Here is a 20,796-nt window from a genome sequence, read left to right on the forward strand (position 1 = left end):
GATGTTCAGTCTACCAGTGAGTTTTTAAACAAGATGTTCGGTCTGCCACATTTCCACAGCTCCACCTGCTCTGAAGCCGGCTGTGGGCGCAGGTCAAATGCTGCCTCCTGGCTCCGGGGCCCACCTTCCTCTCCTCCTGGGAGTTGCACCCTGGCAATTAGGTCCCGCCCACTTCTAATGAGCTCATAAAGCCCTTGCTTTGCGTAAGAAAACATTTCCTTAGGAAAGATATACTCGTGATCTACCTCACACACCAAAAACAGATTTCCGACCTTTACTCAACTTTCCATGTACACACAGGGTAACCTGAGTTAAAATGAACCATTTTCACAAAATGAGAAACTGAAGCAATCAGATTTTTAAGAGGTCAAGGTCTCCACTCTAAGTGTTCTAGGGAAAAAGTTGCCTTCTATAGTTGTGTGGTAGGACATTTCAATTCTGAACATGTCAGTTATGGTAGAGATATCTGGCGATCTAAAATCTGTGTGTGCTTGCCTGACGATTTTCACAACCAGAAATTAACCAAAAGACTTACCATCAGAACTTAAAATGTCACCATGAAACCTGCCCCAAGAACGGATTTGATTGCACAGAGTATCAGACTGGTAGAACATAAGTGGTTTTACAGCCTTTAAAGTCTATGATCCAAACCATTGTGTCTCATGTGGTCTCACACTTCCATTTCTTCTGGGCGGCGTGGGGGCTGTACTTGGCTACACACACACACACACACACACACACACACACACACACTTGTTAACTCATGTTCCTATCCTCTCATCATCCCTTTCTTACGAATGGAGCAAAACAACAACAAGCCACCAGGAACACCATACCACCCTTCCTGCTGATACGCCTTATCCTATAACCGCGTGCTTCATCTCGGGAAAATGGAAGTGGTGGCAAACACATCAGCTCTCAAAATCTCCTCTTCTGAACACAGACTTCCCCTAGGCCTAAAGCTTTGAACAAAAATCATAAAACTTTGGCTCTCCGTTAACGGACCATTCGGGGGAACCAGAGCCTGTAAAACTCTGATTTTAAAGATTTAAAATAGGTATGCACAGGTCAGTGTATGGTTAGTTGATGTATGCGGTACCGCTCCACCCAACAGAGCCGCCTCTGCCAGAACAACGTGTGTTGAAAAGTAGGTTCCCCTCCATCTGGTTTGCAAAGATGCCTTCCTTTTACTAACTCAGTTCCATAGCAAACATTTTCCACAACAAGAAGTGTATGACATCCCTCCAGAGGGACCAGGAGAGGAAGATGCTGCTGGGGTGGGACTCCGCGGACCGGAGAGAGGGCACCTACCTGGGCCTGGGGCGGCGCCATAGAACTCGGCTGCGATGCGGGCCGCCTCCTTGCGGTTGCCTTTGACGATGTAGAAGTGACTGAGAATGGCCAGGCTGATCTTCACGAAAAGCTTGAAGCAGAAGAGGGACAGGATCGTGAAGTAGACGTTGGACAGCTGCTGGGCAAAGGGCCGGCCCTCCTCCAGCACCGACATGGCCGCTGGGAATGTGGGCAGCGGGCCGCTCAAGTGCCGGTGCCCGGCCACTGGCCGTTGGGTGCTGGGTGCTGGCTGCCCGGCTGCTGGCTGCTGGGTGCTGGCTACTGGGTGCTGGCTGCTGGGTGCAGGCTGCTGGGTGCTGGCTGCTGGGTGCTAGCCGCTGGCTACTGGCCGCTGGCTGCCCGGCTGCTGGGTGCTGGGTGCTGGCCGCTGGCTTTCTGGCTGCTAGGTGCTGGCTGCTGGCCGCAGTCCTGTCCGGAGAGACAGCTGGGCCGGCAGCAGTCCCGGGGCCAGGGCTCCGGGCTATTTATACCGTCCACGCCTATTTATACCGTCCACCAGCCCATTGGCCGGACCGGTTCCAGGGGGCCCTGCAAGGCGGGCCCGGCTCAGACTCCTGACTTTCCATCCTGGAAATAAGCACACGTCATGTCTCTCCGATCCGGATTCCCAAATCCGGGCTTTGAGATCCACATACACATTGTTGCCTTTTTAAATTTTTATTGTTTAGTATGAGCACTCTGAAGGCTTTGTGCACTGGGGTTCCCGCGCGTGACATTCGGAATAGCTGGTGAAACTGAGTCCGTCAGTCAAGCCTTGAGCATGGTCCTATTTGCAGATCCTGAGCTCAGTCCTCGGGCAGCCCGCAGCTCCATGATCTCAACGAGGACTCATCCTATTAGCCCGTGATGCAGCTTGGACTGATGTCAGAAAAAAAAAAAAAAAATTATACATGGATTGACTGGAAAGCTATAGAAAAGTAACTTTAGTTTTCATTCAGTGAAAGCTTTTTAAAGCACCTACTATGTGTCAAACATTTCCCTGAATGCTGGGGAGACAAAGAAAAATATATCCTTGCCACAGGATCTCAGGGTCTAGAGATGGAGACAGATGAGACATCAGACCCATCCAGGTGAGGACAGGGTGTGGGGTGCGCCTGGAGGAGCAGCTCCCCCCGCCCCCCCGCCTCCTCCAGTAGGTGAAGGCTCCAAAGAATTACCACGAAACAGGTGTTTGATCTGAACTGTCCAACACCAAGCAAAACACTATCCTCTTTAAGCCTGTGATTTTTGTAATCCCTAATTTGATGTATTTTTAGGAATGAAATGCAACTACCAGGGAATCCGTAGACAAGCTATATTTTAAAAAGAGAAATAGAGTAAGTTATTAAGGACAGTAAGGTAGCATGGCAATCTTTTTGTACATAAGCCAAAAATAATATGACAAAGTATAAAGATGGCTATCGTACAGGGCGTTAATGCGCGTGCATTTATATGACCAAGTTCGGGGCCTGTTAATTGAACTATTTTCCCAATTCTTCCGAGAAGCTCCAGAATAACAAATAAGCCACCCTGGCTGGGTAGCTCAGTGGGCTACAGCACCATCCCTATACACCAAGGTTGTGGGTTTGATATCTAGTCAGGGCACATGCAAGAAGCAACCAATGAATGCATCAGTCAGTGGAACAACATATATTAATAGATGTTTCTCTCTCTCTCTCTCTCTCTCTCTCTCTCTCTCTCTCTCTCTCTTTCTCTTTCTCCCTTCCTCTCTCTAAAAAAACAAACAAACACAATTTAAGAAATCAAAACAGAGTGGCAGATAATAAAACAGTCAAGACCAAAGCAGAGGGCCTTCTTGGGATCAAGGAAGGTAGACGGCAGCGGTGACCAGTCACGGTGGCCAGTGTGGCTGCTTCCCCGCCTTGGTATTTGCCTCTTAGGCTGCGTCTCTCATCTGACTCCCATGGAACATTCCCGAGACGAAGGAGTGGCATCCAGAGCGATAAGGCAGGCCAATGGGTTAGAAAGAAATCGCTGAGCTCTTTCTGCAAAGGTCTTATTTCACAGGCAGAGAGCTAGGCTCAGCGGCCATTCCCTGGGCCCAGTGCCACTGACTTCAAAGCACTGAAGACAAAGGAACGAAATGCTCCCCTGGCAGCGGCGGTGAGGTCCCGCCAGGGAAACAGCTGCGTGGCCGGCACCTCCCATTAGGCCCCCTGGGCGTGGTGAGGGGGACCACAGGCGCCTGGGAGCCCTGGGCGGGACAGCTGGCCATTGAGTCACGGTGCCAACTTCCACTGAGGCACCCCAGGATTACCAACAAATCCTGCCTCAGTCACGTCTAGGGTTTCACGTGGTCCCCTTTATCAGAAGTGCGATTATCACTGTCCCCACATCAGCCCCTGGGGGCTGGGACTCTTAGGGGCTGGGGACACTTTTACTTCAGTAGGCTGCTGGCCTTGGGCGTCTCCTTTAAGTCCCCATAGCTTCACTACTAGGAACAAAAGATGGTGATATTTAGCCGAAACCGTTTTTTGCTCAGTGGATAGAGCGTCGGCTTGCGGACTGAAGGGTCCCAGGTTCGATTCAAGGGCATGTACCTTGGTTGCAGGCACGTGCCCAGTAGGGGGTATGCAGGACGCAGCTGATTGATGACTCTCTCATCGATGTTTCTAACTATCTCTCTCCCTTCCTCTCTGTAAAAAAATCAATAAAATGTACTAAAAAAAGACTGTGATATTTAGGATATTAGGTCAAGATGCCTGCATTTCTGTGTTTTACATGCTCCTTCAGCAACTTTTACCATCTCTAATTCTATTAATCAATACAAACAAAAACTAAATAAAACCACAGGAAGCAAGCTCATCAGGTATAAACTAGATGCTGTGATTGTCACATTATAGACCCTCCCAAATGACTTTATTAATTTCCGGAAGCCGATCTTGTTTTATTTGTGGAGAGGTGTGGATGGGGAATCCCGAAGGCTGGTGAACCTTGATTGCTCTGAAATGTCAGGGCTAATCACTCACTGTTTGGTTGAGACATTGGTAGATGAAGCAGCCTCCACCTGTTAGTCATATGATTGGCTATTATTGGAGTTTCCTGTCTGAGGGATGTGGGTGTATCCCATAATCTTAATAATAGGGATGGCAAAGCCAGAGCGAGGAGAAGTCCTCTCTTGGGCTTCCGCCTGGCCCCCATCTCCCAAATTAATGCTTTCCTAGTTTCTTTTCAGTTGTGTGCGGCCTTCTCCAAAACCCGAACCCTGAACTGGAACCCTGAACCATGAACCAAGGACATGAAAGGGGTCCCCACAATTAATATGTCAGAGTCACCTGAAACATATTGTGCCCCTCTCTTCCCTACATTAGCATTTCTTAAAAAATAAAATCTTGCCGAAACCAGTTTGGCTCAGTGGTAGAGCGTCAGTCTGCAGACTGAAAGGTCCCAGGTTCGATTCTGATCAGGGGCATGTACGTTGGTTGCGGGCACATCCCCGGTAGGGGGTGTGCAAGAGGCAGCTGGCCGATGTTTCTCTCTCATCGACGTTTCTACCTCTCTATCTCTCTCCCTTCCTCTCTGTAAAAAATCAATAAAATATATTTTAAAAAACAAAATAAATAAAATCTTGGTTAGTAATTTATTGAGATAAAAGTGATTTATTGAGATAAAACTTTACATTATTGAGTGGATATGGTGGAGGGATTTGGTTGATTAGCCAGACTATTCCAACTGTTCTAATCTGCCAATTAGTCAATCAGTCAATGGAGCTCGACTATTGTGTCACTGAAATGGGTGATGGGAGGGAGGTTACAAGCACAGGGAGAAATCAGGGTTGAGTCTCCTGTACTTGTATGCTGCTCCTTTCACATAAATCTTAATTGCCAGCTCTGTCTAGAGGGGTGAGTATCATTGTCTAATTTTAAAGATGAAGAAGTTGGCTTTAGGCAGCTTTCGTGACAGAGTTCCTATGAGCAAGTGCATTATTCGAACACAGTTCTGGCTCTGAAATACATGCTCAAATCACTGCTCATCCTTTCTACTTGTAAGCACTTACAATGTGAAGGAGCACATGCATTGAGACAGCTACCCAGATTCCCATCCCCCCTTCTCCCTCTCTCTCCCTCTCCCTCTCTCTCTTTCTCTCCCTCTCTCTCTTTCTCTCTCTCTCTCTCTCTCTCTCTCTCTCTCTCTCTCTCTCTCTCTCTCTCAGGGATCAGCCTGAGACTGTATTAATTGGGTACCTAAATGAGTATCTAAAGTCATAGGGCAGGCTATACGTGATGATTTGGTGAGATGGAATCTTGTGTGTGCTCCAGAAATAGACAAAAAGGAAAGGGGATGGGCAGTGACTCGGCTAATACTTTTGGATTCTTCAAAGCAAAGAGTTGGTGACTGACTCCCACAGAAACAACAGACAGGAAGGAGACAGAGGCGTCAAAATACAGGGTGGTCAAGAGTTAGTACATTAATAACAATGAGTGTTCAAACCAGGATCAAATGATTGAGTAAGAAGAAGAAGAATGTGGGGAGGGTGGGTATGTATGGGAGGGGGGGCAATGGTAAAATATGTACACAGATAATAATTTAATAAAAACAAACAAACAAAAAAAAAATCCAGTTAATCAGGAAAAAAAAAAAAAGAAGAAGAATGAGGATGAAAAATAGAACATTAGATCTGGTTGGAGTAGTTCCCGGGTAACTTTCAACTAAGTATTCTAATAAGATGATGGAGTGGGTGAGACAAGATAGCAAGAAGATAGAAAAATTCCCTGATAAGTGGCATAAGGGGAACAGAAAAAAAATAATTAAACAAGGCCACACAGTTGGAACAACTTACAGCCAGCTAATGAATCACAAGGTTTGGTCTTCCTCAACCAGGACACTGAGAACGGACAGTTAGTGCACATTGCAGACAGGCCAGGGCAGGAAGGCTTTGGTGCTAGTCCCTCTTCCCTGAGGTTCTTGATGATATTCTTTAAAAACGAAACTAATGGGAAAATAACCCCTGGCCCCTCTGTATGCACATTTGGATGAATCAGCATCCTGAAGAACACATCTAGGATGCTAATGACTATTCTGGTACGACTTTGCCCTGAGACCTCCTTTAGATCCCCACCAGTCAAAGGAAGACAAAAAGTCTCCAGACAAAGGTCCCACATGCGCTCTCGCTGGAGTACACCCACACCTTGTATCTCTCTGCTCTCTTTCTCCTAAACTCGAAGGGCCCCTACTAGATTTGCCACCAGGGGAGCAGCCAGCAGCAGAACTTATCCAGGGCTCACCCCTGAACCTGTCTCCAAGGCCCTCCTTTTCTCTGACCTTCTCTCTCCTGTTGCTTCTTCTACCTTCAGCCCTTCCTTCGGTTCACTGTCCCCAGCTGTAATAACCATACTCTCAAAGCGTGTGCTGCGAAATCTTTCCTGCACAGGGTCACGAACCCACACACCGCTGGCCAGCCCAAGACAGACCTGCTCCGGGCCCAGACCCCATCTGGCAACCATAACAGCAGTGTGAAGGGTGACCCTAAAAGTTACTCCCAAATGGAAAGGTTCCTTGGCTGCCTCCTCCTGTCACTCTCCTAAGTGTTGGCTCCGCTCCTCTCCACCACATGGGTGTTAGAGGGGGTTCCTGGGCTGCCCTGGGCTCCCAACCATTCTCTGCCCACAGCACCCACCCACCTTCTGTTAGCATCCCAGGTACTGTACTACATAGGTTGGCATTATTGTGTGTATGCTTCAGAAGCATCATTTCATGTCCTTCAGATGCTGAATGTGATAATGACTTTCCAATGTAGCTGTATTCGTCTTTAAGTCCTCAGAGAAGAGAGCATCTCACTTGCAGAGGTTACAGGGCGCACCTGCATTGCCTCAGCTACAGTGCAGACCCAAGTCATTGGACTGAAAATGTCAACGGGACACAGTGCTTTCCAGCTGATAAATCTTAGCCTATTTTTTAAAATAATTTTATTTGCTTTTAGAGAGAGAGGGAGAGAGAGAAACATCAATGAGAGAGAGAGGAACATTGGTCAGCTGCCTCCTACCTCCTCCCACCCCCAACACTGGAGATCAAACCCACTCCCTGGGCATGTCCCCTGACTGGGAATTGAACCAGCAACCTCTTGGATCACGGGACCAGGGTTAGCATAAGTATTTTTATGTAGAGGAACTACAATCACTCCATTGAAATGACCACTTCCTTTTCATATATTTCTACAATGTGATCCCTTAGTTTCTGGTAGAAATCTAAAGGCTCTAACTGACATTTTTATTCCTATTATTTCAAAACAAAAACACCCTCTGAACTACAGGCCTGCACTGAGAGCAGGGAGCTTGCTGGTGTTCGGTGCAATGGCAGCCGTCTGCCCAGCCCCCGCAGGGGCTTGACGGGAACTTGAATGCAGGGCCTGCACACGAAGGCTGTTGGCTGGTGTGCAGAAGGTAACTGATGGCTGACACAATGAAAAGGGAAACATTATGCTGGTTGTTTTCATAGGAGGGTAGCTCTCTGCGGTGCTGTTATAACCTTCATTCTTTTTATTTTGCAAAATCTCATGAGGAAAATAGGAAGGCAGATGAGCATCTCCGCTGGCTAGACCACCCTGGAGCCTTCCATGCTTGGGCCACCTAGGGATGTGAAATAAAAACAGAAATGTTCACACTGCGCCTTGAAACAAGGGAATTAACGACCGAATTTGCCTTATTCCATTCGGCAGAGGCTGCAGACCCTATTTAATTAGCGTGTCTTCCCTTTCCCAAAGCCGTGCCATGGAAACAGGCAGCAGAGGCCACGCTGAGTGCCTGGTGGTGGCTTCCGGTGTGGAGGAAACGCTGTGATGTCACACCCCCAGACAACGTGCTGGCCCCCAGCTCAGGTGCGGATGCCTCGGGGCCTGTGAGGTGTCTTTCCTGTGGATGAGGAATGCACACCATGGAGACCTACTTCATCGGAGACGTACTTCATCGGAGACGGTCATCATCGCAGTAGTCCCTCTCCACAAGGGCAGCCGGGGAGAGAGCGAGTCCATTCTGCTTGACCGTACCCCCTGGGGACACACTCTTGCTGCTGGCATCCAGCCATGTAATGGAAGGAGAGGATAGTTGCCTCCAGCATTATGAGGATCCACAAGAAAAACAAATCGCACCGAGGTGTTGAGAGGGCAGGGCAGGGTGAGGATAAACTCCGGACTCCACTGTGGAGCAGGGTGGAGTTATCCTCCAATTTGTGTAACTGGACCCCCTCACCCAACCAATCAGGGTCAGCCGAAGCAGTGACATCACCACCGTTAGGGGCTTGGCGAAATTCGTTCTCTTCCGCCATGCTGCCTGTCGGCATGAGTGGGACAGAGCCCATGCTAGCATGGAAGAGGCTCTTTTGTTTATTGCATCAGACTCCGCTCCCTGGTGGTCCCTGGGGGTCACGGAGTCTGGGCGTAACAGTGTCACTTACTGAGGTTGCATGCAGGCCCGTTGGGGGGTGGGAAGTGGGGAGTGAGGGGCTTTCTTCCACACCCAGCCAGGCTCTGTGCTCTGAACTGAGGCAGCTGAAGACCACAGACTATGGCTGCCCTCCCTTCGCGCTGCCTTTGGTTCAGCAGGCTCCATCACCCACATTTGAAAGTTTCAAAACCAGATGCCATTTTATTTTATTATTTTTTATTTTTATATATTTAAAAAAAAATATTTTATTGATTTTCTTACAAAGAGGAAGGGAGAGAGATAGAGAGTTAGAAACATCGACCAGCTGCCTCTTGCACACCCCCTACCGGGGATGTGCCCGCAACCAAGGTACATGCCCTTGATCGGAATCGAACCTGGGACCTTTCAGTCCGCAGACTGATGCTCTACCGCTGAGCCAAACTGGTTTCAGCCCAGATGCCATTTTAGAATGAACACCTTCCTAGTGTTTACCAGGGAATATGTAACATGCCAAGGTTAGGTGGCTAGAAAAGCTGACCTTAGAGAAAAAATTTGCCAAGAATTAGTTCTCTTAGAATTAATGTAAACATCAGAAACATTCTACATCTCCATCACCTACCTATTTTATTCTAGGAATTCTGTAATAAATATATTTAAGTAACTTTTAACAGATGCTACACACAGAAGCAGTAATTCCTTTCTCAAAAACACAGACCCTAGGCTAGTAGGAGAATGTCAAGTTCACTCTTCGAACCCAAGGCAATGCGGATCCCCCCTCTGTATCCTGTCCATGCCCAGAGGCTCAGTGAAGAGGAAAGGGAGAGGTGGGGGCTGCAGGCTGACACATGGTTTGCTCTTCCTTGGTCTTCATTTTCCTTCCCGAGGAGGATCACGTGATCTGCTCCCTGCTTTCTGCTTGGGATCTTTCTGGCAAGAACCACGAAGGATCTTTCCCTGCGAAGTGACCACATTCAGCAGCTGCTAAATGCGGCAGCTTACAGTGAGCCCGCCTTCCATGAATGAGCAGGCAAAGCAGAGAGGCGCCTGCGGCCGGGGTCAGTCCGGTCTCCGGCTGACAGCTGCCTGACTCACCGCGGTCCTGGCCGCAGCCTTTATGGTAAAACCGGGGCCCAGAGCCAGGCCACCTTCTGGCGTCTGTCACGGAGCTTGCGCCAAGTCACAAGCCCCTCAGTTCACCTGCTCCTCGTGTCACGGACTCAGTGATGACTGACTCTGCAGGATGACGCACCATGAGAACAGGAAGCAGGATCCGTGCCTCGAGGGTTTCAGTTTTCCTCACATATTCCAGTCACCTGAGCGGGGCTTCCCACTTCCTCCCCACGCACACTGACAGTGAGGACACCTTGGCCCAAACCCAGCATCCAGAGCCGAGGCCTCTGAGCACCCGGAGCCGAGGCCTCTGAGCACCCGGAGCCAAGGTCTCTGAGCACCCGGAGCCGAGGTCTCTGAGCATCCGGAGCTGAGGTCTCCGATTCTCTTGAATAGTAATTTCCTGTGACATAAAGTCTGGGCTCCTTGGCTGACATTTCTTCAGTAGGACTTTACATTGCCTTTCTAGCCTCATTTCTGCCTAATCCTTTATACTTACACAGAGGCCTGGTGCACAAATTTGTGACAGGTGGGGTCTGGCTGGCCTGCCCCCTGGGGGCAGATCAGGGCCAGGCCAGGGGGAGGAGGGGCCGTGGGTGGTTGGCTAGCCGTCCCTGTCCCCCATCGGGTGTGTGTGGGGGGAGATCAGGGGCCGGGCCAGGAGGGGCCACAGGAGGTTGGGAGGGGGGATGATTGGGGCCCCAATCGGGTGGTTGGCAGTGCACATTACAGCAACCGGTAATTCTGGTTGTTCTGGTCACTTGGCTTTTATATACTATTAGAGGCCTGGTATACGAAATTCGTGCATGGGGTGTGTGTGTGTGTCCCTCAGCCCAGCCTGCACCCTCTCCAATCTGAGACCCCTCAGGGATGTCTGACTGCCCATTTAAGCCAGATCCTACCAGCAGTTGGACATCCTACGGACAGTCAGACATCCCTTTTACAATCCAGGAATGCTGGCTCCCAACTGCTTGCCTGTCTGCCTTCCTGATTGCCCCTAACTGCTTCTGCCTGCCAGCCTGATCTCCCCCTAACCACTCCCATGCCAGCCTGATTGATGTCTAACTGCTCTCCTGCCAGCTTGTTTGCCCCCAACTTCCCTCCTCTGCCAGCCTGGTCACCCATAACTGCCCTCCCTTGCAGGCCTGGTCCCTCCCAATTGCCCTCCCCCGCTGGCCTGATTGCCCACAAGTGCCCTCCCCTGTTGGCCATCTTGTGGTGGCCATCTTTTGTCCACATGGGGGCAGCCATCTTGTGTGCTGGAGTGATGGCCAATTTGCATATTACTTTTTTATTAGATAGGACGTAGATAATTTAGCTGTATCACACTACTGCGTATCTCACATACCCATACTGTCTCTTTTGGAATACTATCCTTGGACATCAACATCTTTAACTCACCCCGTAAGAATACCTAATCCACATAGTTCAGGCTCTGTGCTGAATATTTCACAGACCTTGCTTGGTCCCACATTGCCACAGACGTAAATTCTTCCTCTGAAGTCCACAACATTCTGTAACCTCCTTGGTATTTATGCTTTGTTTCAGGTTTGTGTGTTTTTATCAACTCTAGTAGATTATAAGCTCCATGAGGATAGAAAGTGATTGTTATACATCTCTGTACAGTTAGCAACACGGTAGGCATTCAATAAACAGTTGTTTTATTGAATAAGCTGTGGCTGTCCGGAAGACAAAAAAAAACTTTAAACTCAACCTAGGGTCTCTCCATTTTTCATGGCGGGCTCTATTCCGACTTGACAGGGGTGTTCCCTTATTGGAGCTGTGCTCTCTCAAAGCTGGAGCTGGCACACAGTAGGCACTCAGTGATAATCCCAACAGCAAGGCTGTATGAAATTGCATAATGAATAATGCAAAGAAATAAGGGCTCATTAACTGACGGCAAAAACCAGCACCAGGGCAGACCATTTCCCAGTTTGTTCTAGGCCAGGTGTGCTTAGCCAACCTCTTTTGGTTTATTAGATTTAAAATAATCCGTGCAGATTCCTGGAGCCTCCGGGTTCTTTTACAATGACCCAAACCCACAGCTCTGAAAGGAGTCTGCAGACCTCCGAGGCTAAAGACTGGCACAGTCAGAGCCTGCAGCCCCCCAGGGCCACGAAGCACCGATGCCTCAGCCGGCACGTGTGGCTCAGCAGTTGGGTCTCCACCCAGGAACCAAGAGGTCACAGGTTCAATTCCAGGTCACAGCACATGCGGGTTGCAGGCTCCATCCCCAGGAGGGAGTGTGCAGGCAGCAGCCAAATGATGATGCTCCTCTCTTATGGACTTTTCTCTCTATCCCTTTCTCTAAAAAGCCACAAAAAATATTAAAAAAAAAATACCGATGCCTTGCTGAGTTTAAATTCTTACACAAACTGCACAGCAGTCTCGGGGTCACTGATCGCCTTGGGTTTTCAGAGCCCCGTGAAGTCAGTTACAGGAAACCCCGTGGGACATGCACCTCCCAGAATCTGCAGCGCCAACCGTTAACGCCTAAAACCGCTCCAGCTGCCACAGGAAGTGGACGCGGTCGAAAGTGGAAGGTGCACGGGGCGCCTGGGGGTGGGGGTGGAGGATGAGGCATTTTCGGGCCCCGCTCTCCTAAGAGGCATCAGTTTTTGGGCCCAAGTGACACAGGCAGGAGGACCCCGCGGGCGGTCAAGCGCTGCTTCCAGCCGCGACTCGCCAGGGGACACCCCAAACTCTCCGGCTGCATCTCAGCGCCCAGCAGCGGCGCCCAGGCGGCCGCCCCGCCCGCCCCGACCCCCCGGCGGCGGCCCCGGGGGAGCCAGCACCCGCCGGGGACCAGGTGGGCCCGCCCGGGCGGAGGAGGCTGGTCTGCGTACGCAGCGAAGCCCCGCCCTCCCCTGCGCGCCGCTGATTGGCGGAGGAGCCCTCCCCTGCGCGTCGCTGATTGGCGGAGGCGGTAGACCGGAAGTAGGGGCGGGCCCGCGCACGCGCTCCCGCCGGAGGACCGGAAGGGAGGCGGGGCCGCGGGGCGCGCGGCGCAGGCGGCGCGGATCGCTGGCAGCCGCTCCGCCACCGGAACGGGGTCCGGGAACAGGGCTCCGGGCGCTCGGCCGCGATGAACACGGTGCTGTCGCGGGCGAACTCGCTGTTCGCCTTCTCGCTGAGCGTGATGGCGGCGCTCACCTTCGGCTGCTTCATCACCACCGCCTTCAAGGACCGCAGCGTGCCGGTGCGGCTGCACGTCTCGCGGATCATGCTGTGAGTGCGGCCCGGCCCGCGGCCCCTCCGCCCCTGCTCCGCCGCGGCTCCCCGCTCCCCCTCCGCGGCTCCCCGCTCCCCCTCCGCGGCTCCCGGCTCCCCCTCTCCCTCCCCGGCTCCTCTCCCCGGCTCCCCGGCTCCCGGCTCCCCTCCGCGGCTCCCGGCTCCCCTCTGCGGCTCCCCGGCTCCCGGGCTCCCCTCCCCGGCTCCCGGCTCCCCTCCCCGGCTCCCCGGCTCCCGGCTCCCCTCTGCGGCTCCCGGCTCCCCCTCTCCCTCCCCGGCTCCCCTCCCCGGCTCCCGGCTCCCCTCCTCGGCTCCCGTCCCCCCGGCTCCCGCTCTGAAATCGGCTGGCGCTGCCGCAGCCCGGGCTTCCCTCCTTCCTGCGCCGCCTCCCCCGCCGGCCAATGGGGGAGCTCCACACCAGCCCGGCGCGGCCCGCCCTCCGGCCGCTCCCCGCGGCCCCCGGCCCCCGGCCCCCGGCCCCCGGCCCCCGGCCCCTGGCTCCCGGCTCCCGGCTTCCGGCTGGGCCCCCGGTCCCCTCTGGTTCCCTGGCCCCTGGTCCCCGCTGGGTCCCCCGCGCCCCCGGCCCGCCCTCCGGCCTCCGGTCTCCGCTGGGTCCCCTGGTCCCCTGGTTCCGGGTCCCCGCGCCCCCGGCCCCTGTTCCCTGGTCCCTGGTTCCCGGTCCCCGATCCTCGCTGGGTTCCCCGGTCCCCGGCCCGCCCTCCGGGCCCCTGTTCCCTGGTCCCCGGTTCCCGGCTCGTGGGTCCCGGGTGGTTCCCCGGCGGGTCCCCCGCTTCCCCCGTCGGGGCTGTCGGCTCCCGGCTGCCTTGGTTGGCGGGGCCGGTTCGGTTCTGTTCGGTGCCGGAGGGAATGGGCCGTCGGTTCCTGTTCAGTGAGAACCAGCCCGGGAACAAGCCCCGGGGAGGCCGGACACCGGCTCCGGGAGCGCCGCGGGCATCGGCCTGGCCGGGCCCCGTGTCCCGCACTTCCCGGCTTGTAGGGCTTAGTCTCCTCCGCTTCTCCTCCTCCATCTCCCCACCCATCTCCCCACGAGTGTGCCGCAGTTTTCTTATTGGTCAGAAGCTCCAGCAAGCTGGTCATGGAATAACCACCGCCCCCCTCTCCTCCCCACGTTTACGTTTTGTTTTTGTTTTTTATTTCTCTGCTCAGGGGTGTTTGTTAGATACTGTGCTTTAGGTTCCAAACTCAGGTCCTGGGTGGATTGACCTCTGCCCTCGCCAGCTTGGGTGGGAGGCGGTGTGGAGCTCTGCACAGTAAACACCCCGCAGCCTTGAGGTTTCCTTGATTCGGAGCCAGTGCCTTATAATTCTGGGCCTCAGCTCCCTTTTGTCTGAGTGGGAGTGCCACCCACTCCTGCACACTGAGGTGATCGTGAGAAAACGCGTGGATGTGACACAGACCCTCAGTCAGACCCCCCCCTGAGGCGGAGCCCCTTCGCCCACCGTCCACCAATGGCGCTCCTCATGTGTCCACACTTTTCTCGCCCAGTCTGCATCGCCCCTGGGTTGGTTAGGGGTTCTCTGGAGGTACACGGAAACAGGCTTTTATATCGAACTAGAGGCCCCGTGCATAAAATTCACGCACCTGGGAGGAGGGTTCCCCTCAGCCCAGCCTGTACCCTCTCCAATCCGGGTCATCCAGGAGATGTCCGACTGATCTAAACCCGCAGTCGGACATCCCTCTCACAATCCGGGACTGCTGGCTCCTAACCTCACCTGCCTGATTGCCCCTGACTGCCCAACCTGCCGGCCTGGCTGCCCCACCCAGCCTGTTGTTCAGTCGTTACTGTGAGGGTGTCATGACCAATTTGCATACTACCCTTTTATTAGTATAGATTATTAGTATAGATTAGGAAGTTGATCCTGGAACTCACTTGTTTCTTTGTGGAATTGCTGTTTCCCCTGTGCACACAACTGTATCCCTGGGAATGATGTGTGTTTTGTATGTTGGCATGTCCAAAGGATGGTAAAGCTTTTCTCTTTACTTCTAGGAAAAATGTGGAAGACTTCACGGGACCTAGAGAAAAGAGTGACCTGGGGTTCATTAACTTTGACATCACGGCAGATATCCTTTGAGCAAGGGCTCACTGCCTTTCCTGTGGCGCGCTGATGGCACGCATGCTGTTTAGTGATCTGGGACCCAGTTTTCCCCTTCTCGGTACATTTTGAAGTGCTCCTCGAAAGGGCATGTGCCATCGATCAGAACAGGCGGTCATCTGAAGGAGCAGGGTCTGGTGAACACAGCGGGTGGTTCTTACTGCCCAGGCAAGGTCTTTTAACGGGTCTGTAACTGCTTTTGAAGTGTGTGATGGTGCATCATCATGGAGCAACATTACTTTGTCGTGTCTTCTGGCCCATTCTGGTCGTTTCACAATCAGAGTGTGGTTTAAATTGGTTATTTGTTGTCAGTAGCCATCAATATGAACGGGTTCACCTAGCTTTAGAAGCTCATAATACACCACACCTCCTGATCCCACCAAACGCAGAGCATTGTCTTTTTTATGAAGGGATTTGGCCTGGCAGTTGGTTAACCTGGATCAACCCATGATTCTGTGCATTTGGGATTCTCAAATGAAATCCACTTTTCATTGCCAGTCACAATTTGATGCAAAAAAAAAAAAAAAAAGACTTTCGTGCCGCTGAATCAACATTTTACTGATGACTTTTCGGTTTTCCGTTTGTCTTTCATTCAGTTGATGTGGCACCCATTTTCCTTCCTTTAAAATCTTTCCCATTGCTTGTAAACAATCTGAAATTGTTTGCTGAGCAATGTTTAAGCTTTCTGCAAGTTGTTTTTGAGCTTGACATGCATTTTCATCCAATAATGCTTGTAACTGTTGGTCTTCAAACTTTTTCGGTTGAACTGGATGTTCTTTGTCTTTCACATCAAAATCATCACTATCAGTGTTTAAACCAGTGTTCACAGTATATTGGAGATGGAGCATGTTCACCATAAGCTTCCCCGAAGTATTCAGCAGCTCTTTTCTTCAAAATAATGAATTAAAACTTTATGCAAAGGCTCTTTTTGGGCACAAAATTTGACACTTTTAAGCGTAAAAATATGTTAACACCTTTAGAAAATTTGATATGAAATTTTGAAGCTTGTTAATACAAAAAAATAGCAGACATATCAAATCGCATATATATCAATATATGTGTAACTCCATCTAGTGAAAAAAGTCTGGTACACCTAGAATACAGGTATATAAGTACCATTTATTGTACGTGATTTAATTGCCTGTGGGTCGTTGATGTTTGCATATCATTACAGTTAAGTTGGGATGATTGTTTATACTTTGGAATTGCAGTGGAATTGTGCTTGAGAAATGAAATACACTTCTCTCACGTGTTTTCATTGAATTAGTGGCTCGATATGTTTCTGGCCACTTTTTCTCTATTTTGGTGTTCGTATTGCTGTGAATACTTAGCATTACTAAGATTGTTTTAAAGCTGTATGCTGCTCTATGGTTTATATATTCCTTAATTTGTTTACATCTAGAGAATATATTTGATTGGAATGTTAAGCAGTTGTTTCTTTATTTATCAGCAGAATATTCAACAAAAAATAATGTAAGTATATAAGTATTTTAGTAGATATGTAACATCTTATTTTTTATGAAAAATATACATTTTGAATATTCAGAACACCTGACCTGAGTAGTTCAGGAGGAGTCACCAGCCCGTGGCAACCGGGCTGAGGCCTGTGGGCTCGGGCGCATGGAGGGTCTCCCTGGGCCAAGAGCGAGCTGCTGGTCCTGGGGACCCAGCGCTGCAGAGTCTGTCTGGTCACCTTCTCATTGACACTCGGTTGGCTTACACGCCATTCCGAAAACGGCACATCTGTCTGTCTGTTCCTCAATGTAAACTGAAAAGGGAAAGCAGTTACACTTGAATCATACTGTACGTGGACAGACAGTAACACTCAGTCCCCAATCGGAGTTGGCTACGTGCTTCCTAAGACATGTGTGAACTCAGACTCTGGAGGCAGCGAGGAATTCCGGAGGCAGGAGGCTGAGCGGCTGGCTCTCTGTGTATTCATTCACTCATTCCTGACACGTGGCATTGTGCAGATGGAGTGGGTTGTGTTGTCCAGTTTTAAAGAAACGAATCCTCACATGATGGAAGGACGGCTTACAAAGATCCCTGCAAAGCTCTCAGAGATGAAGAGAGTGCCCGTGGCCCACCCACATGGCACAGGAGCCTGACAGCTCCCGTGCCGGGTCCTCTGAGCGGCTCAGCCACTTCACTAACGGATGAGAAACCAAGAACCTGGGTCTGTGAGAAGCTGGCGGAGGACAGCTGGTCAGGAGCCTGTGGGGAGGCACTCTGCCGATGGTGCTGTGATTGAGGGAACAGCAGGTGTCTGAGGACCGGGTTTGTACAGAAAGGCGCATACTGAGGGGCTTCTGTTCAAAATACTGTATGTGTGATGGGGAACCCATGGAGGCCGCTCAGGGACACATTCAGGAAGGGTGCTGCTGCACTGGGAGCACATGAGGAGATGGAGAGGGCATTGCACCCAGCTGTAAGATTTTTTAAAAATACGTTTTTATTGATTTTAGAGAGGAATGGGGGGCGGGGGAGAGAAACATTGATGTGAGTTAGAACCACTGATTGGCTGCCTCCGGCATGCCCCCTACTGGGAAGGGAATGGTGGGTGACCTTTTGGTGCACAGGATATTTCCCAATCCACTGAGCCACCCAGGCCAGGGCCAGCTGTAGGATTCTTCGAGCTGAAATATTCTCTCCAGACAGCTATAATTAGGAAGATACATACCAAGATATTTGAATCAATGAAATTTGTGATCTGTGCTTATAACTCTGGTTACCCAGACCTCTAATAAAAAACTAAAGGTAATTATATTTGAAGCATTTCTGAGGTTATTTTATAACCCAACTATATATATAATTATATATATATATAATATATATATAGTTTGAGCTGTTTTGATAGTGTATGAAGCCATACCTATGCAGTTAATAAATAACTGTCTTTAGAATTTTTATTTGTTTTGGAGTTGTATGGGATCCAGTTTGAGTACTTAAGGTAGTCTTTTTTTTAATCATATATTAGAGTTTATCAGATTTTGTCAGAAGTTATTAAACTATTACATTAAAATATATTAAAACAGTTAATTTATGATAGAAGTTTTTTAATTCAGTCTGATTTCAAGCTTTTGTTGTAGCTAGAGTAAGGTATAAATAAATGAGGTATAAATACAGAATGTTACTAAAACAGAGGTCTTAGGTTCCAAAGTATAAAGTAAATGATTCTGATAAGTGAAGTAAAGCACAAATGTGAAATCTGTAGAATTAAAATGAACTACAGTAACTGTGTGGCTGTTACCTAAGTACCTTATGTTTGCTGTCTGCATACTGAGGTGGTTTGTAGTTAGAAAGGAGTCTACTTCTCTATTTCATTTGAGGTGTGTTCATTTTTAAGAGATGACAAATTCACCAGCTCTTTCTGTTGGTTAGTTTTGTAGTTCAGTGTTATTTTTAGCACTGCAGTCAGTTAATGGTACCGCACATTAATTGGGGCATATCTTTTATACCAGATGTTTTATTAGGCCTGGGAGGAAGGTGCTCCCTGCCCTTGAGAGTCAGCTACATGTTAAAACAGGAAAGGCCTTTGAGGATGAGAATAGCAACTGGAAACACATGCTATTCAAGGCTCAGCACATGGTCCAAACACAGGCCTTTCCTTGGTGACAGGCACCTACGTTGCATTCAGAGCCTAGTCCCCAGCATGGCCAGTGAGTTAGCACAGCGTGGAACGGGCAGGCTGTGGCTTCAGTGAAGGAGTGAATTCTCACAGACAGTCACTTCTCTCCCGCATGTGCTGGGCTCTGTCCCTTCGTTGGGACGGTCCTGTTTAGTCTCAGAAGGAGAGTTAGGGTGGCGATTGGAACCCTCTTTTGGGAATAACAGTCCACATTCTGTGAGTTGGACGTCACGTGCTCAGCAGTCGGCCTCACAAGCTGTGAGTGGTAGCTGAGTGAGGACGCAGTCTTGGGACTTGGTTGTGATCACACATGTGCTTTTATTCCATTTCATGCTCCTGATTTGCCTGACAGTAGGTTTACGCTATGTCAGAACAGCGGCTTGAAAGGCTGTCTAGAATTTTGCCGAAATAAAGCAATGATGTGCCTGTGTGTAACTTTAAAGAAAAAATAGTGAAGGCTGTATTTAGTGATGCTTGGCGATTGAAAACGCTTGGCAGCACATAGATGGCGGGGGCAGCAGGGACCCGTGCAGGGTTCGCGCTGGGGTGAGGGCGGATGGTCGCAGCATCCCCTCAGAGTTGGGCTCATTGGTAATGAACTAGTTGCTTACCAACGCTTCTGATTTGAATTGACAGAGATGCCATTTCTGCCGAGTTAATTTAATTATTTCCCTTTTCTTGTAGGCTCTGAACCAGGTTGTCCTTTGGGACAAGATTGTTCTGAGAGGTGATAATCCGAAGCTGCTGTTGAAAGATATGAAAACAAAGTATTTTTTCTTTGACGATGGAAATGGTCTTAAGTGAGCAATTCTTTGTCTTTTTTTTTTTTTTTTTTTTTTTTTTTTTTACATTTAATGAAATCTGAAGGGGAGAAAACGATGTATTTGTATTTTTTAAAGAAAATATTAGAGGGTAAAAAAGAGGAAGGTGGGGAGAGAAGTGAAGTATTTATATGGATCTGACCTGGAAGATGACATGGAAACACCGCAAAACTGAGCTAAAATCTGGGCTCGGTGTGTGACAGCCCCAGCCGAGGCCTCTGCTCTGGTGCCCAGGGCCTGGTCTTTGCTCCGGGCACGCAGGGCCCGGCCTGTGGGTGTGGGACTGCCCGGCACGGGCTCTGAGGACAGCAGGGGAACTTGCCAGGGGATTTGAGGAGGAAGTAGCTGGTGGCCCAGCTGGCACTGAGGTTTCTGGTGTTGGTCTGTTTGCTTCTGTGAACCTCAGCTTCCTTCTTGCGCAGTGAGGAGCAAAATAGTGATCTGGGTCGTGTTGGACTCCACTCCAGCAGGGGTGCTTCCCTTTGCCGGCTAGAGAGCCATGGAGCTGGGGCTCCCACATTGTCCTCTGATCCCCCCAATCTGGGCTCCTGTTCTCTGTCGTCCGCACTCGGCCTTGGGTCTGGCTCTGGAACGCAGGGAGCCAGGCATTGCGGTGCCCAGGCCGCTGGTGCCCGTGTCCTGGGTTACAGACCTGGAGACGGTCTGGGTGAGGCCCGCTCGGGGGCGGTGATGGGCGGACTGGGCGCCTCGGCGCTGTAGGACGTGCTCTCCCCGGCTGCAGTGTCTGCTGACCCTGATGCTGTCTTTCAGGGGCAACAGGAACGTCACGCTGACCCTGTCCTGGAACGTCGTACCCAACGCCGGAATCCTACCTCTTGTCACGGGCTCAGGACACGTGTCTGTTCCGTTTCCAGATACATATGAAATCATGAAGAGTTATTAAATTATTCTGAATCCGAGCAGCATATTTTTATACTCACTGGATCCTCTCATTTATGTCCTCCCTTGCATCCTCATTTGTTTTTGGTTAACTTAATTTTTTTTTTTGTTTTGTTTTGTTTAAGAACATCACAGGTTTTATTTGGAGGAAAAGGTTAGAGTGCTACTTAAACTTAATTTTACAATCAAGACAAAGGCCACCAGAGTGGGTAGTGGAAGAGTAAGGCAGCGCACAGTAGGGTGTGGGAGTTTGTCTGGCGGGTTCCCATTATCAGTGGGTG

At 50.3% G+C, this 20,796-nt stretch overlaps 2 protein-coding genes across 2 annotated transcripts in view; one reads left to right on the forward strand and one right to left on the reverse strand.

The window, feature by feature from the left end:
- The window catches only part of ASB5 (ankyrin repeat and SOCS box containing 5), a 39,078-nt gene extending 37,256 nt beyond the window's left edge, over positions 1–1,822 (reverse strand). The window contains exon 1 of the mRNA XM_084878361.1: positions 1,312–1,822. Within this exon, the coding sequence (XP_084734487.1) occupies positions 1,312–1,507 (196 nt within the window). The 5' untranslated portion in view covers positions 1,508–1,822. The remainder of the gene's footprint in view (positions 1–1,311) is intronic.
- A 10,908-nt stretch (positions 1,823–12,730) lies between these two features.
- SPCS3 (signal peptidase complex subunit 3) lies at positions 12,731–20,535 on the forward strand. The gene is made up of 5 exons (XM_084877006.1): positions 12,731–13,049; positions 15,061–15,134; positions 16,563–16,639; positions 19,479–19,594; positions 20,387–20,535. Exons 1-5 carry the CDS (start codon positions 12,907–12,909, stop codon positions 20,517–20,519), a joined length of 543 nt encoding a protein of 180 aa, XP_084733132.1. The 5' UTR covers positions 12,731–12,906; the 3' UTR covers positions 20,520–20,535.
- Positions 20,536–20,796: the final 261 nt, after the last annotated feature.

The sequence above is a fragment of the Pipistrellus hanaki genome, assembly GCF_964339955.1.
Source record: "Pipistrellus hanaki genome assembly, chromosome: 3".
Classification (NCBI taxonomy): Eukaryota; Metazoa; Chordata; class Mammalia; order Chiroptera; family Vespertilionidae; genus Pipistrellus; species Pipistrellus hanaki.

Excerpts from the sequence above, each read along its gene's own strand:
- SPCS3 (XM_084877006.1), top strand. The coding sequence starts at position 12,907 with ATGAACACGGTGCTGTCGCGGGCGAACTCGCTGTTCGCCTTCTCGCTG. Across the intron at positions 13,050-15,060 it reads CACGTCTCGCGGATCATGCT|GAAAAATGTGGAAGACTTCA; the intron begins GTGAGTGCGGCC and ends CTTTACTTCTAG. Across the intron at positions 15,135-16,562 it reads TAACTTTGACATCACGGCAG|ATCTAGAGAATATATTTGAT; the intron begins ATATCCTTTGAG and ends TAATTTGTTTAC.